This window comes from Cryptotermes secundus, unplaced genomic scaffold, assembly GCF_002891405.2.
Source record: "Cryptotermes secundus unplaced genomic scaffold, Csec_1.0 scaffold318, whole genome shotgun sequence".
In the NCBI taxonomy this organism is placed as follows: domain Eukaryota; kingdom Metazoa; phylum Arthropoda; class Insecta; order Blattodea; family Kalotermitidae; genus Cryptotermes; species Cryptotermes secundus.
In genome coordinates, this window is record NW_019730108.1 from 827,746 (window position 1) to 844,741 (window position 16,996).

General features: G+C 36.8%; 3 protein-coding genes across 4 annotated transcripts in view; 2 read left to right on the plus strand and 1 right to left on the minus strand.

Annotated features, from left to right (window-relative positions):
• LOC117282031 (zinc finger protein 572-like) overlaps window positions 1-4,099 on the plus strand; it is a 50,098-nt gene extending 45,999 nt beyond the window's left edge. Inside the window, exons 8-10 of the mRNA XM_033752127.1 lie at window positions 1,992-2,165; window positions 2,630-2,709; window positions 2,988-4,099. Of these exons, the coding sequence (XP_033608018.1) occupies window positions 1,992-2,165; window positions 2,630-2,709; window positions 2,988-3,597 (864 nt within the window). The 3' untranslated portion in view covers window positions 3,598-4,099. The remainder of the gene's footprint in view (window positions 1-1,991; window positions 2,166-2,629; window positions 2,710-2,987) is intronic.
• Window positions 4,100-10,838: 6,739 nt separating this feature from the next.
• Window positions 10,839-15,185, minus strand: LOC111866102 (zinc finger protein 239). Of its 2 annotated transcripts, none has more exons than XM_023854693.2 (4): window positions 15,100-15,185; window positions 13,787-14,027; window positions 13,447-13,529; window positions 10,839-13,302 (listed from the first exon to the last, which is right to left on the minus strand). In XM_023854693.2, the coding sequence occupies exons 2-4, from the start codon at window positions 13,922-13,924 to the stop codon at window positions 12,579-12,581; spliced, it is 945 nt and encodes a 314-aa protein (XP_023710461.1). In that variant the 5' UTR covers window positions 13,925-14,027; window positions 15,100-15,185; the 3' UTR covers window positions 10,839-12,578. The 2 variants fall into 2 exon arrangements, with proteins under 2 accessions (XP_023710461.1, XP_023710462.1); XM_023854694.2 differs by lacking the exon at window positions 15,100-15,185 and adding an exon at window positions 14,955-15,083.
• A 313-nt stretch (window positions 15,186-15,498) lies between these two features.
• Window positions 15,499-16,996, plus strand: part of LOC117282443 (zinc finger protein 239-like) — a 13,029-nt gene continuing 11,531 nt past the window's right edge. Inside the window, exon 1 of the mRNA XM_033752097.1 lies at window positions 15,499-15,566. Within this exon, the coding sequence (XP_033607988.1) occupies window positions 15,555-15,566 (12 nt within the window). The 5' untranslated portion in view covers window positions 15,499-15,554. The remainder of the gene's footprint in view (window positions 15,567-16,996) is intronic.

The following is a 16,996-nucleotide window of genomic DNA, read 5'->3' on the forward strand; positions in this document are numbered from 1 at the left end:
GTCACCGGTGATAATTTTTGAAAAAAAAAAGTTTTGATCATTTTGGGACTCTTCTTTCAAAGCACAGCATGCTTCCACGCGACCTTGTTTTTGTTCAGCAGTCAGCAGTCGTGGCACGAATTTCGCAGCCACCCTTTTCATTCCCAAATATTCTGTCAAAATTCGCTGAACTGAGCTCCAAGTCACTTCCGACAGCTCCACAACAATGGTCTGTCGTCGATCTTCCTTGATGATTTCACGAATTTTTTCAACATTTTCATGTGTTCGGGCCATGGAAGGACGACCAGAACGAGGTTTGTCATCAATTGACATTTCACCATTTTTGAAACGGGGAAAACCATTCAAACACTTGAGTTTTCCCTTTAGCATCGTCCTTTTACGCCGTTTTTAACTTTTCAAGAGTTTCTGTTGCACTTTTCTCGAGCAAAAAGCAGAATTTCACCGCCGCATGCTGTTCACGAAAATCAGCCATTGCAAGAATGACGATCACACAAAACAGTTGTCACTATAAACTCTGCTGAACCTAGTCCTTACCTTCTGAAGCAACGGTAGTCGGCTTATCAACTCAGGAATGTTAGCTCTATGCGCTCATAGCGGCAAAACGCGGTACTACAAAAGCTCTGCCCACAAAAAAATTAGTTCTGTTTCTTTTGGGTACCCCATCGTATTAATTTTTAAAGTGAACAGTGCACAAGTTAGGGTAGTAGGTATAAAAATGCCAGTCCCCAGGGTGATTTAAATATTTAAATTGCCGGTCTGCAAAGTGTTAATATCAGTGTATTATACTGTGTGTAAAAGATGTTTGAGAGTGTGTCATTACCTGGTAATCAAAACTGCCAAACCAAGATTTTGAAAGTGAAGGACTTTTCTTCCATTGGGTTGTCTGCTGAAGATGTTACATGCTGTCAAGAGATGTTTAGGTAGATGTTAATTAAATTATGCAAGTACCACACACCTATGAGTAAGACAAAAGAATTCATACATTTGAGGCAGAGGCAGAGGCAGAGAGAGAGAACTGAATAAATCCATCATGAGGAAGGGGTGCATGGTAGTATAGTTGGGTGAGACACTATGCTACAAGCTGGAAGGTCGTGGGTTCAATTCCCGATAAGACCATTAGATTTTTCAATTGACTTAATCCTTCCAGCTGCACTATGGCCATGGGCTTGACTCAGCCTCTAACATAAATGAGTACCAGGAATATTCCAGGGGGTAGAGGGCAACTGATGCTTAAGGCTGACAACCTCTGTGAGCTGAAAGTCTAGAAAATATGAGAACCTCAACATCTCATGACCCTGTAGGCCTGCATGGCCTGTTACATGGATAGTTTACCATCATATGGAATTATGTTGTGATTCTGTTTCTCTGGAGCATAGGGCATCCATGATATGCCATTTCACATCAGTTTCTTTAATCTTGTAGACAGTCAGTAGGATTTCTTGGACAGGGGATCAGCCCATTGCAAGGCCACTACCTAAACAGGGTGACACAAAAACAGAATAAACGCAGACGTCCATGCCTCAAGTGGGATTCGAACCCATGATCCCATTGCTTGAGCAGGTGAAGACATTTCATGTGTTAGATGACATGGCCACTGTGACCGGCATGTGGAACGTAGAATATTTGATATTTTTCATATGATACAACATTTCTGTTTATGGCTGCAGTGTCTAAAGAATCTATTTGCAGTAGGAAGACTGTTCTTATCCAGCCTAAGAAGAAGCTGTGAATCACTTCTGTTGGAGAGATTGACATATTAAGGAATGAAAACTTAACTGTACATAGGCACCAAGATCAACAAATATAACTCATTTGCAAATAGTCAAAAAATTTCCTGCTTTTGCAGGACCCTTTTGTTCACCCAGTTCATGAAAGCCTACTATCACTAAATCCTGAACTCCATGAGTTTCAGTGAACTGTGGTTCAAAGAGAAGAATTTGAACTTTGTTTTGGTGTGAGTTTCAAATGTGACTTCATCATGTTGTGTATAGGAGTCATCTGAAGAGATGTCAGGCCATACTTCTGATTTGGAAACAAATGAAGATGCACTTACTGAAAACACAAGCACTCCAAGCACCAAGGAGAGATCCAGCATTCTTGCAGCGATGCGCAGAGCCATGTCAGAGGGAGGAACTCAGCTGGACCCTGAGAGCAGTGATGAACTAGTAAGAAAGTGTAATCATCACAAGCCACCAAAATACACATACATGAAACTTGTTGGAATCAAATAAAAGTTTGTTGTAAAGAAATCAGTGCAATTGTTTATATATTTTGTTGCATTTTCTCTGTTCTGCATTCATAACAGAATTTCTTTTAACCTTTTTCATGGAGATATTTATGCTGCCAGTTTTTTCTTTAATGACACATCTCTCTTATTGAAAGGCCACACACTTTTGTGTTCAGCTTTGAGACACATTTCTTTCACCAGTCTTCTTAGTCACCAATTAAATTGAGACCAGAAGGGTAAGGGCATCTAAGCAAGATAACTCGTACATAGCATATAAAGGGCACAGATAATGAAGTGTGGCTTGCATTAACTACCCATTTCATATGTAAATATGTGAAATGTGTTTCATCACCGATTGTCTTGTCTACACATATTGAATCAGATTTCTCTTTCACTGGGCAGATATGTGGTGATACTACAGATCACGGAGACTCATGGAAGTCTGAAATATCAAACAAGGAACAGGAAGTGTCTCTACAAACGTGAGTGTTGTTTCCTTTCAGAATAGGGTTCTAGATTCTCTACACTGAAGAAGTAAGGGAGGGGGCTATGGAACAATTTCCTCGTGTATTCTTTTTCCAAAGATATATTTGTACATTTAGAAGTATCCATGTTTCTGCATGATGGTTGGTTTTAGCTAGCATGTCTCTCTTGTGATTATTATTGTTAATCAAGAGATTTTATGTAAGGGAAGGAAAAAATTATTTTTCAGAGAACACAAAGGACTTGTATAGCTTGTGGTATCCTGTTTCTGTTACAGCTTGGAAGAGTTAGCAGTGTGTCAGGATGACTCAGCTGGTGATAGCAGTTCAGCACAAATTGACTTCAATTTTCCGACTAAGCAGGAATTTCCTGTTGAATCTTTTCCCAGTAGTCAAACTGGGAAATGCGATAAGAGTTGTCAGACTGCACGTGAAATAGAATATTATAAATGTAAAGTATGCAAAATGGTATTTCCTACAAAAAAGTATCTGATGTTGCATATTCTTACACACACTGACAAGAACCCATATAAGTGTGACATGTGCAGTAAAACGTTCTTGCACAGTGGAAATCTCGCAAGACATCGCCGCAGTCACAAAGGAGAGAAGCCATATACGTGTGACTTGTGCAAAACAAATTTTTCACGCAGGGAAACTTTGCAACGACATTTCCGAACTCATACAAGGGAAAAGCCGTTTAAATGTGGAATATGTAATAAGTCTTTCTCGGATAGTGGTTATCTTGTGACGCACCGACGTACTCATACTGGAGAAAAGCCGTATAAGTGTGACATGTGCAACAAAGAGTTCACTCAAGGGGGAAATCTTACTAGACACAAAAGTACATCTGGGGTATGCAAACTGTTGGGAACTAAACTGCTCTGTTAAATTATCAGTTGTTCAGTAAATCAAGGAGCACTTAATTGTAATAGGCTTATCGAATTATATGCTGTAGTTGTCTTATAGATTTAACAAAATAATCCATCAGTTTTGCCTGTCCTGATTAAAAGTAAAAGAATATAATTTGATTTTACAATTGCTAAAATGCAATTTGCAGGACATTTATATTGTTATGCTTATTCAGACTTCATTTGTATACATTTTGCTCTGACTTAGCTCATTATTAATTCTCACTTCTGCCATTTAATCGCAGAGTAGAGCAGCATATAACCATTCTTGCACGTATAGTGATATCTATTGTAATGAAGGAATCCATGAACTTTCATTCATAATCATTCATTATAGCTACAAAGCTGACTTATACATTATTGTAATAACAGCCAGGTGTCCATAGTTTTCATATCAACATGAACAAATTTAAACCTGACCAAAATTAATTATTCTATTACTGTAAGAAGTGTATCATTCAAATATAATTTGTTCTACGTTATGATTGTCACTGTTTTATAAATATTAATTATTTCAATGTGTAATATTATCTATTGTTATTTTTCTGTTGTTCAGTCTCTTCAGTTACATATCAGCAATATATTATATACCTTTTTTGTTCCGAGAAATACAGTTTCACCATATAAAATGTACACTGCAGTCACAATTAATATAAAATAAACTCATACACATGGGGTATGCAGTAGCATAGTTGGTTGATGCACTATGCTACAAGACATAAAGTCATGGGTTCAATTCCTGATAAGGTCACTGGATTTTTCAGTTGACCTAATCCTAGCTGCACTGTGGCCCTGGGGTTGACTCAACCTATAACAGAAATGAGTACCAGGAATCTTTCTGGGGGGTAAAGGGCAGCCAGTGCTTAAGGCTGACAACCTTACCACCTACTGTGAGCTGATTGTCTAGAAGATGTGGGAGCCTCAACCTCTTACAACCCTATGGGCCTCCATGGTCTGTTATGGGGATCACCTTACATTTTTATTCATATGTATATGTCTACCACACAACCTTGTACACAGTTGTGGTCAATTATATACAGTATTTTATTTGAGATTTGGTACATGGAATGTAAGAAGTCTGTAAGGGCAGGTTTACTCATGACAGTTTTGAAGAAAATATCAAAACATAAGTTCGATTTAGTGGACATACAGAAGGTCAAATGGGACAGGGAGGAATATAAACTGAGGGTGCTTGAGAACAGGGAGCTGAGGAGATTATTTGGATTGAAGAGGGATGAAGTGACAGATGGTTGGAGAAAACGGCATAATTAGGAGCTTCATGAAGTGTAATCAGAATGATCGAGACAAGGAGGATGAGATTGGCAGGGTATGTAACATGAATGGGGGGGGGGGGGAAGAAAGCCAGAAGGAGACAGACCACAAGTAAGACAAAGGTGCAGGTGGGTGGATAATACTAAAATGCATGTTGGAGAGATAGGATAGGGTGGTATGGACTGGAATTATCGGGCTGAGGGTAGGGACCCGTGGAGGGCTCTTGTGAACATGGTAATGAACCTTCAGGTTCCATAAAATCTTGGAAAGTTCTTGAGTAGCTGCACAACTGGCAGCTTCTCAAGAAGGGCTCAGATCCATAAAGTTATTTTATTTTTGCAACATATTTTGACCATATCAATCATCTTCAAGTTATGTTACATCTTTTCATTTTCATGTATAAAATCATGAGGTTAAAATTAATACAATAAAATTATGTGGGTTGTTACAGAATTGTAAGAAGTCCATAACCCAGTAACTGATCCAACCTCATACTGACAGTAATACCAACCATCATATCCTGAACAATGACATTAATAACAAACAGACACAACGAAACATAATCATGATATAACTGGATAAATCAGCAGAGTCTGCATAGAATCAAGTAAAACAGCACAATAACAATGAACAAGTAAACATGCATGGAAGGAAATAGACATTGGAACTGCTTTTTGACATCAAAATGTAATTAAATGAAGACAATAATATGGTAGCCACCTGCTTTTGTGCTGGTTTCTTGCTTGGCTTATTCTTTTACTCTGAAGATGAGGGGACATGTTCCTCCATAATGTCAGTTGACATTCATCAGAGTTTACAGCATTATACCCAAGAAAACAGATCACTTTACAGTAATTTGAATTGCACAACCTTCTTTATGATTTTATCACAGTCATTTTAACTTTAATTTATGGTGTAACATGTAGTACCGTTGCTATGCAATGATCATGGGAAGGAACATGCATTGCTTGGTAATGGCCAGTAAATATGTCAACAATACCTGCGCTATCAAAGGCAACTGATCAGTGATCAGGTTCCTGCAGCAACGGATACACATGCAATGGTCAAGACTGTTGGACTGTAACAATGGAAATAGTGTGTCCTATGTGATTCATGCCGAAATGTTATAAGCTGGCTCAGTCAAGTCCTGGAGTAGTCTTCTGTAGTTCAAGTGATGTGAAGTAGCTAGTTGGTGAGTGAGAATGTTCAGTTGTCAGTTGGAAGTCAGCCTGTGAAGAGAAAACTTGGAATTTGGTGTGAAATGGCTGCCAGCCTGGGAACCAGTTAGTTGAGTGTTCAGTTGACAATCCCAACTGCACAAGCAGTTGTGACAAAATAACCTGAAAGCAGGAAGCTGAAGAATATCCACCATTAGAAACCATAGCTATGGAACAGCTGTGGTGATCTCTGAATTGTGGAGATTAGCAATAGTGCTGTAATTATTTGTATTTCCAAGTTGTGTACACAAGTGGTCAATAAATAATTCACCAATCTATAGTCATTAAATACATGAGAATATATAAGTTTAAATTAAGCTAATGCAGACACTGGCCAACATTTAATACAGTAACAATAATTTTAATGAAAGGAGCATAGCCTGAAGGCAAAACATATGATCAAAACAAGTTGCAAAAATAAAATCTTGTATGTAATTGACCACAGTTCTATACAAGGGCTGTGTTGATTATATACATATGCATATTAATTGAAAATACAATATGATGTTCAAATATAATAATTACTTCCTAGTCATCTGAGCTGCTGTTTCTTGTTTTTCCACTAAAATTCTTTACCCTTCTTATGTGTGTGTGTGTGTTTCTTCTATATAAAGTATATATAGGGCCCCATGTTTCACCACCTGACTATATCCATTGACCCATTACATGAAGTTCACTTACCACAAACACAGTAAGGAGAAGGCATATAAATGTGAGACATCTGACAAAGATAATGTAATGGTGGTCAGACCATGTTACAATGAACCCACTTAGGACAAAAACTTTTCAGAACCCTGTAGATTTATACTTTTCATTGAGGACGTTCTTTATGATTCAAGCAGGCCCAAATTAACTGAAATTACAGAGAACCATTATGTTTGTATCTCATGCCCACGTTTGAGTTGACGTTCACACAGTGACAGTATGACTTTATGTTAGCAGGTTGTCCAGAGTTCAATTCCCAATGAGGTCATTGGATTTTTCAATTGACCTCATCCTTCCAGCTGCACTATGGTCTTGGCGTCAACTCACCCTCTAATAGAAATGAGTACCAGGAATCTTCTTTGGGGTAAAGGGCAGCCAGCCAGCATGTAAGGCTGACAACCTCATTGCCATCTGTGAGCTGACTGTCTAGAAAATGTGGGAGCCTCGATGTCTCACAACCCTATGGGCCTCCACAGCCTGTTAAAGGGATAGCTTTACCTTTTACCTATGTTCAGTATTCTTAATGCAAATTAATTTTCCTTTGTTTTATTTCAGTTTCCTTCAAACAATATTTTGTTTACCTGTAGGAAGTTGTTTTCCATCCTCCCCACTTCTAATTCAGTCTTCATGAACAATACAGTTCCATATGTGCTGCAGTATTTAGTAGCAGCATCCAGTTCTTTAGCAGATTTAAGCAATGAAAGTTTGCAATTATACTGACAAAATTATTTACTTCACTATGTAGAAAGCAGCCCAATAAATGACGGGAAACTGTTAGAGGACTTAGGGCCATGCATCAAGCTCTCCAAAAAGAGATAAGAATTTTCCATTAAACCTAGTTGGATACATGGTTTAATGATATTAATGTGGATAGGACCAGATTCCAGGAAGGTGTAAGTCTGGTGAATAGCATTTTCACAGATTTTGTCTGCAGATAGAAACATGTAAGTTTCTGGCATATGTGTTTTCTGTTTAGATTTTAATTTACAGATTCCTCATGCTTCATCAGTTATTATCCACTAATTTGGTGATGCTATATTTTCTGCTGAAGTTAAACTTTCATACAAAATTCCTTATAATGCTGCAAAATAGTAAATTTTTAAGTTTATTTATTTCTATCCTGTTTCTGATATAACACTTTATCATATTATTACCTCTTGATAATTACTATTTCCTAATTTAAATGTCATTAATATTTAAACCAAAATATGTAGCAACTAATAATATTTAAACTAGTAATTACTGTCAATAATTAACTAACTGTGCAGCTACTCAAGAATTTCCCAACATTTTAAGGAACCTGAAGGTTCCTTACTGTGTTCACAAGAGCCCTCCACTGGTTCCTATCCTGAGCCAGTTCAATTCGGTCCATTCCATTCCATCCGATCTAAGATCCATTTTAATCTTGGTCTTCCTAATGGCCTGCCCATCTCATCCTCCTTAACATGATTGTTATAATTATACTTGGAGAAGAGTACAAGCTATGAAGCTCCTCATTATGCAGTTTTATCCAACCTTCTGTCACTTCATCTCTCTTCGGTCCAAATATTCTCAACACCTTGTTCTCACACACCCTCAGTCTATGTTCCTCAATGTCAGAGACCAAGCTTCACACCCATACAGCACCACAGGCAAAAATTATAGTTCTGTATGTTCTGATTTCAATCTTTTTTAGACAGCAGACATGAAGACAAAAGTTTCTGGACCAAGTGGTAGCAAGCATTACCTAAATTCAATCTGTCTTAAAATTCCTTCTGGATCAGACTTGATTTGTTACTCTTCTTCTAAATACTTCCACTGTGCCACATTTTCAAAGGATCTACTATCTATATTTATGTTGATTCTACCCCACATTTTGGTGACAAGATAGCAACATATACATAGTTTTCTCTGCGCCTACTTCTAGACCAATCTCATTACTAGAGTCAATTAAATTTTCTGTGTTTTTCTTTATGGTATCTATGTTATCTCTCAGTAGATCCACATCATCAGCATACACCAGCAGCTGATGTGTCCCATTTAATTTCAATCCCACCTGGTTTTCCTGGACCTTCCTAATGGCATATCCTAAAGAAAATTTGAAAATTAGTGGTGATAAAGCATCTCCTTGTTTTAGACCATTCTGGATAGGAAAGTTATCAGACAAATGTTTACCTATATGGACTTTACTGTACATTTCATTTAAACACATTTTAATCAGTTTCATGGATACCCCAGACGCTGTAAGAATACTGTACAATACTCCCTTCCTATCTGAATCATAGGCTTTCTTGAAGTATATGAATAACTAATTACTGTCTCATTGTATTAGCAGTTTTTCTCAAGTATCTGATGAATGAAAAAAAAATGATCAGTAGTTGATCTTTTACGTCAAAAACCCACCCTGATTGATCCCCAAGTATATTCATTCAAGAAAATTGAACCAAACTTTAAAATGTAATCCAATACGAGATTTCCAGTCCATGTTGTTGCTCTTAAATGCTGATGAGTTTTTATTTCATACTTACGCTGCTGTTCCAATATTCCATCCAAGTAGAAGACTGATGACATCTTCAGCCGGAATTGTTATAATGACCGGCAGATCCACAGGGCCCTCAACCGCCGTCCCAACCACAATCAACATGATGACTGCAGAGACACTGTCGCCTTCTTGCCCTTTGTCGGGACTATATTCAACAGGATTAGCAGAGTGCTGTCCCGACACCACATCAAATCAGTTGGCCTGCCTCCTAAGAAGATATATAATCCTCCAGCCTGTCAAGGACCACCTGGGACTGAGGACACCGGGAATTTACAGAATTCCCTGCGAGTGCGGCAAGGTCTACACTGGGCAAACGGGCCATTCTGTGGCACCAGGTTGAAAGAACATCAACGGCATTTACGCCTGGAACATCCGGACAAGTCAGCCACAGCTGAACACAGCATTGAGCTAGACCATAGTATCCAGTTTCACAAAACCGCCATACTCTCCTGTAAGAGCCGTTACCTGGTTTGGATCATCATGGAGGCCATAGAGATCGAGCTCCATCCGAACAACATGAACAAGGAAACAGGGTTTTGTCTCAACAAGTCATGGAATCCTCTCATCTCTTCCCTCAAGAGAACTCCACCAAGTCACCCCAGTTCTTCTTCATGTCACTGACGTCAGTAGCCTGTCCCCTGTTAATCATGTCATTGACATCAGTAACCTGTCCCCAGCCAACCGGTTCTTCTTGTTTAACTGCCACCTCCATGCCATTGACCCCCAAGTTGCCTGGATTCACTGGCCGTTATCCCCCCTTTCGCCACCCAGACCATATATGGCCTTAATCGCTGTTCACTCTTCCCATTGGTCCCCTCTCCCTCACCAACCCCCCTGCCTACTTTATATATAAACCAGCGCTTTTCGCTTCCCAATCACTGCAGCTACTGCTATCTGTATTCGCAGGCAATTCAACTACCCTGAAGATGGAGGCAATATGTTCCTCCGAAATGTCGGTTGAAACCAAGAATACACGGCGCCAGATCCCAGAAAACGACTTTCTTCAACAGATCAGAAGTTCAGAACAAATGATTAAAAAACGAAAACAAGTTGTCTGTTAATTTAAGTCTGCTAAAACTGTGACAGTCTCTTTGGAAATGACAGTACATAACACTACAGTGCCATGCAGATTTCCCTGAAATTAAAATTCATGGGCAAGTACAGAACCTGTATATATAACTCACAATTTCTCTTTCAATTCAATATACCATAACTGTAAAGATTTATAATGCATGAAAAAGTATGTTAATTGTCATTTTCTTGAAGAAAGTAACAGAGATTTGTTGCTAGGAGTGGTGAATAGCATTTCTTCTCTGCTGCCAGAAACTATATGACAAAATTCATAACTGCTTATTCAGTATGCTCATGTGCAGGAAATAAATAAATGTTTAATTGTGGACAGCTTAACCACGGACACAGATTATCTTTTGTACAGACCTTGAGTTTACCATAGAAAGCTACAAAGAAAATTACACGGTACTATGTACATGGCAAAATGCTGGAGAGTTTTAAGTTTTGTATATGTTTATTTAATATTTGAATTCAGTTACAATTAGATTGAATATCATTAATGAAGGAATGCTTGGAAAGAAACGGAGGGATGTAAGCTTACACTTTGAATAGTGCAGACTTTTCTGAATTATACACAGAATACATGGTCCAAAAAATGTCCTTCAGTATTGATTTTTTCAAATGGCATACTGTAAACATTTTCTTCTACATATTATCCAGTTTCTTCACCTTAAATTACCTTTTTTTTATCCTTATTAATTCGAAGTGTACACAAATGTTTATTCTCTTGACAACACAAAAAATCTATAATTGAAACTACCTTTACTGTGTGTCTCTCATTTAACATGCTCTAAATATAAGCTACAGTAACTTTATTTTGCCTTACTGTTATGATTATACATATATTTATTTCTTCCATCATGTAAAGAAGAAGCATTTCAAACTTCCTCTTATATTTCATCTATAATTATGAGCTTACAAAATGCATAACTAAATATCATTATCTAAAAATCTTGCTACAAATTACAATACAGTAAAATGTAAGACATACATGAAAACATGCTATACATCAAATTCAGTGTCTCTTCATGCTCTGGGCATTACCAGTAAGACCTTGTACAATATACAGCACCAGTGAACCAGATGTTCTGTCTTGAGATCTGTCACCCATATGTCCCTGTGACCATCAACAGGGGAAAAATCTGCTGTATACATGTGTTATTTTCTGTCAGTCAGCCAGCATATTATAAATTCTACTTGATGACTGGAAAATCATGTTAACACATATGTACCAGGCCTAGTGTCACAGTTCTTGACAGTATAAATCCCATTACTGCCAAGATTAAATCAGTTTGCCAGTGTCATTCAAAAGAGATTACAGCAGTTAATATGGGATATATATTTGAAATGTAAATTAATAAAGCAATGTATGCATAATGATTAACTTCCTCACTTCATTATGAAGTATTCTGTGGGATAAACAAACTTGGCATATACAGAAAAAAATATTTATGGACTTCACCCTCCCTCAAATCCATATACAAGAACTTAGAAAATAAAATGTGACAGTTCACGGAACAGCAGATAAGGAATATAAGTCTGCTAGGTTGCAACACATGGCATTACAAACCAGGAGACCATATGCTGTAAAAATCTGAAATCCAAAACAGCAGATAAAGTTCTACATTGTAAGTTACTGTAACTATCTCTCTCCCTTACCGTGTTCAGAGTTTTCCCATTTTCATACACTGTTTACTCTCCATTTGCATATCATCACTCACTGCAACCACACTCCTTAAAATTCTTCCATTCCATCAGTTTCATGAAATGCTTCTAACTGCCATTTTTGTTCATACATTAACACAATAATACACAACACAATTTCCATATTATATATAAGAAAACAGTAACTAGTTGGATCAGTCACAAGAAGAAAATGTTCACAACTATCAGCATGCCATGACATTCACATCAGAGTCCCTATGGCCATTTCCACATCCACAGAATTCTCATTGTAATCCATATTCACAGACAGCACACCTCATATCTGCTCATTACCCAACTTAAAACAGAAGCATTTTTCAAATGAAATAATATTATGTACAACCTGCATTTTGGAGAATATATTTATCAATACATCTCAGAACCATGTTTGCTACATATAACGATCAGAAGTAAATCAAGAATATTTACTGAATACATCACAACTGCCAAAACAAAATAAAATGCTTTCAATTATTCATTAACTGTGACAGAGCTTTGTGATTCATTTGCTATATGAGTGCGAGAATGTCTCTGTAGGTTGTGCTTCTGTGAAAACTCTTTGTTACACACTTTACAGATGTACTGCTTTTCCTTATTATGAGTCTGTTGATGAGATGCAAGATGTCCACTTCTAGAAAACGCTTTATTACATATGTCACATCTGTATGGTTTCTCACCAGTATGGATACGATAATGTAATTTCAGGACACCTTTCAACAAGAATTTTTTATTACATACATCACAAGTATATGTCTTCTCTCCTGTGTGGATCAGTCGATGTATGGCAAGATTTCCACTTTTGGTAAAACATTTATCACATAGGTCGCATTTGTATGGTTTCACTCCAGAGTGGGTACGATAATGTTCTCGGAGAACGTCTTTCTTTGAGAAACTTTTGTTACATATATCACAGGTATATGGTCTCAGTCCTGAATGGGTGCGGCCATGCTTTATAAGGTCGCCAATACGTAAGTAAGTTCTGCCACACAGTTCACAAAAGTAACGTTTCTCTCCTTTATCTGATATTAAATACTTATAGAGTTTTACTCCAGTCTTCATATTTCTCCTATATTCAGATATTAAGATGTTGCTTAGGAAACCCGTGTTCTTAGGGACACTGAAGTTTGTTGCAACCAACTGAGTGGAGCTGCCTCCAGCAGCATCATCTTCCTGTAACATAACTACACGATCCGTACTGAAAAGAAAAGTATTCCTTTTAAATAGTGACTTTTTTGGAGCCACAATACAGCAATTTTGTAAATAGTCTCATAAAATGGCAGAATATATTGGGGTAATTCTTAAATCCAGAAAATGTGTATGTGCACATCAAACTACATACCTTTCAGGACCAATATCTGGTTCGTCCATTGTAGTTTCACTTTTAAGATCATCCTTGGCTTCATCATCATCCCATGACTCTTCCTAAAAGAGAAGAGACGTCAGTTAACACATTCAATGAAAGTTGCATCCTCATCTCAAAATCCTACCCTTTGTGTTTATATCCCCAAAGTCTACTTTTGTAACATACATTTTAGTATATGTGTTTCATATTGCCAAGTAATGCTTCTTCATGTGGTTCCCTGATAAAAATTTTGTGAAGTTTCCTGAACATTATGTCAAAATACTCACATGTTTCTGTTCTTTATAATAGTATCTATATAGAACCACAAAGTACTTACCACTTCTTGTTTCACTGCAACAAATGTAAATGGTTCCAGTGGATCCTCCACTTTGACAGCAGCAGCTTGACCCTCACTTGCTGAAGGCATGGGCTGAGTATCAATATTAGATTCGTGCTCCACTTTAATTACGTCCATACTGAACTTTTTGTTCCACTAAGCTTATTCTTAAAGTTTTAATTTTATTAATTAGGATACATGAATAGAACGGCAACTAACTGTTGGACTTCTTTATTAATATCTGAAATGTAAATTTTCATCATTAGTACCGAAACAAATCAGTCTTATGAAGAGTATATGAATAGTGACAGCTCCATAAATTTGATATCCCATACATTGTTACATATTGTTTAAAATGTGCTTTATTTTATCAAGTGCTTTAATATATGTGAGAGGTTTCAAAATGGGATCTTTTTCAATCTTTTACATATATTCAAAAATTACAAATAACTTTTACAGAATACTATGAAAGAAATGGGACAGAATTTCAAGAACTCAGTCTGAAAGTTTCATAGAACAAAACGTATTGATCTACAGGAAGAAGAGGGGAATATATGAAGCACTGAGAATTGCATTCAGGGATCCTGCCAGGAGCAACTAATGCAACTGCCGAGAGGCTCCTTTTGTAAATGTCCATTGCATATTCTTGGTAAAAGGCATTTCCTCTGCAGTTACGTTACTTATTTCATGCAAAATGACAGGCATAAAGTAAGGGCCATTGGACCACAGTACATTTATATAGTATTCTCTCAACTACAACTACACTGAACAGTGAAAAGAAATATGAATACAGAACGTTGCTTGCTTTATTTAGTATATGAGGCCATTGTTACTACATTTATTTTCTTGCTTTAATAGATATATAGATTCTTCTATGAATCTCTGTTACTTCAGTTACTTAGTATTACAAACACTATAGGGACCAAGCTTCCACACTATACATTGGAAGCAACATCAGCTCATAACCACATAAAACTCCGCCATTTTGCTACCCCCAAAAGGCAATTTAACCGCATGGAATTATGTGTATAATTATTATTATTTTTCTAATGTTCCAATAACAATGTAATAACACCGTGATCTGCTGATTTTCACTCGTGGTTTCCATAACCAGACAACCACATATGTATCACCCTGATCATTAAAAAAAAGATTATGGTCACATCACCTTTATTCGTGTCAACTTCATAATTTGCACCTCGTAGACTGTCGAGGCTCTCATAATTTAAGGGAATTCTCTATACATGCACCTTACCACTGATAACATTAGTTTGTTAGTAAACTACAGCATATAAACGTCAATACTTGCTCACCCCATAAAATGCGATAGTATTTCACACCCTTCTTGATCCTAATACCTTGGAATATGTTGTGTAAAATTTTTGTAATATTGACCACAACATAATAATGTGTTTGCCATGCTAGAGAGAGTTTCAGTTTGTGTTGGGGTGTATAACACTAAATAAATTGCTCTTCAGTGTAATGTTAGCGGGATCAGAATAGAATAATTTGTGACAGACTTAGCAGTTGTATATAAACCTAGACTATATTAATGACAAATAAAGAGGGTTATTAATACGGAGGGATTGGTGGCATGTATATTCAGTAGAGGTTACAAACGTATTGTTTATAGTACAGTGTACCTGAAGTCAAAATAAAAACTGCTTGAGAACAAAAGACGTGCCCATTTTCTTCACCCAGTGAAAATCATGAAATAGATGTAAACCACAAACTCCTACCATTGCCGCTGTCATTATGCGCAGTGAAGATGGAAAGTACGGTGAGTTTTGTTATAATAGTTCCTTCAGTTTATTTAACAAGAAGCAAAATAAATTACTAAACGTCAGTGTGAGTATAGTTGTTTTAAAATTTGTCCTAAGCAATTTGATCTTTCTCTTACCAGTTAGTGTAAAGTCTGGAATTTTGATATGTACACTTGGAGAAGCATAAAAACTGCGACTTTCCTTCCCTTTTCAGGAAGAAATTTTCTTGTGTGTGTGTGTATACACAAAATTAGGCTACACAAACTGTCACCAGTAATGCATGTCAGTAGTATAGTGTGTATACAATTTGTGATTAGTATTAGGAAAAATCTTCTTGTACGTTGCATAAACACAATTCTAAGGTTGTCCCTGTGCTTAACCATGAAGGCATATGGAGCAGTGGATGTATAGATCCATGAATTTTTGACCTGGGCACTAGTTGGAGGTGAGTGGTAGGCTTCAGCCCTCGGCCACTTTAACCCCAGTATCCATTGGAGAGAATATGTGTGTGTGTAAACAAACACTTACACCACAGGAACTATCACCAGTAATTCATGTCAGTAATATACGTGCGTAGGTAAGTCAATAAGTAAGTTACAAATGGATATAGAACTTAAATTAGGAGTACTGATTTGAAAAATGCTCTTATTTCTCAACATAATCTCCCTGTACATTGAGGCACTTGTCCCATCGTTTCACAAGCCCCTGAAAACCAGCAGCATAAAATTCTTTGGGCTGCTATCAGAACCAGGCTTGTTCACATGGCATGGCCTACCTCATAATGCATGATAGCTTGTTATGCTATCAGGATTGTCACGCCCCTTATGACGGAGAATACTCTAAGAATGATATATTTTGCATATGTTCATTCATTATTATCTTATGGTATTTTATTATGGGGTAATTCACCACATAGTCTTAGTGTTTTTAAGATGCAAAAATGAATACTCCGTATTATGGCTAAGACTAGATGTAGAGACTCTTGTAGACAACTTTTTAAAGATTGGGAAATTTTACCATTTTATTCTCAATATATATTTTCTTTGATGATATTTGTTGTGAGAAATAAGCATCTTTATAAAACTAATCAAGAAATTCATGGTCTAAATACTAGGCACAATACTGACCTTCATTTTCCATCTGCTAGATTAACAATATATAATGAAGGGACATACGCTATTGGAATGAGGATATTTAACCATCTTCCTATAAATATAAAATCATTATCATATAAAATTGAATTGTTTAAACCAGCATTAAAGAGATATCTTTGCTCGTGGTCATTTTATTCATTAGAGGAGTTTTTTAATCAAAATAATTTGTAAATACTGATTGGATGTAAATGGGATTAACTGTATGTTATATTTTTTAATTTTAATTATGTTTATTACTTAGTATTATGTGATATTGTTTTATGATTAATGTTTAATGATTGTGACAAATGAAC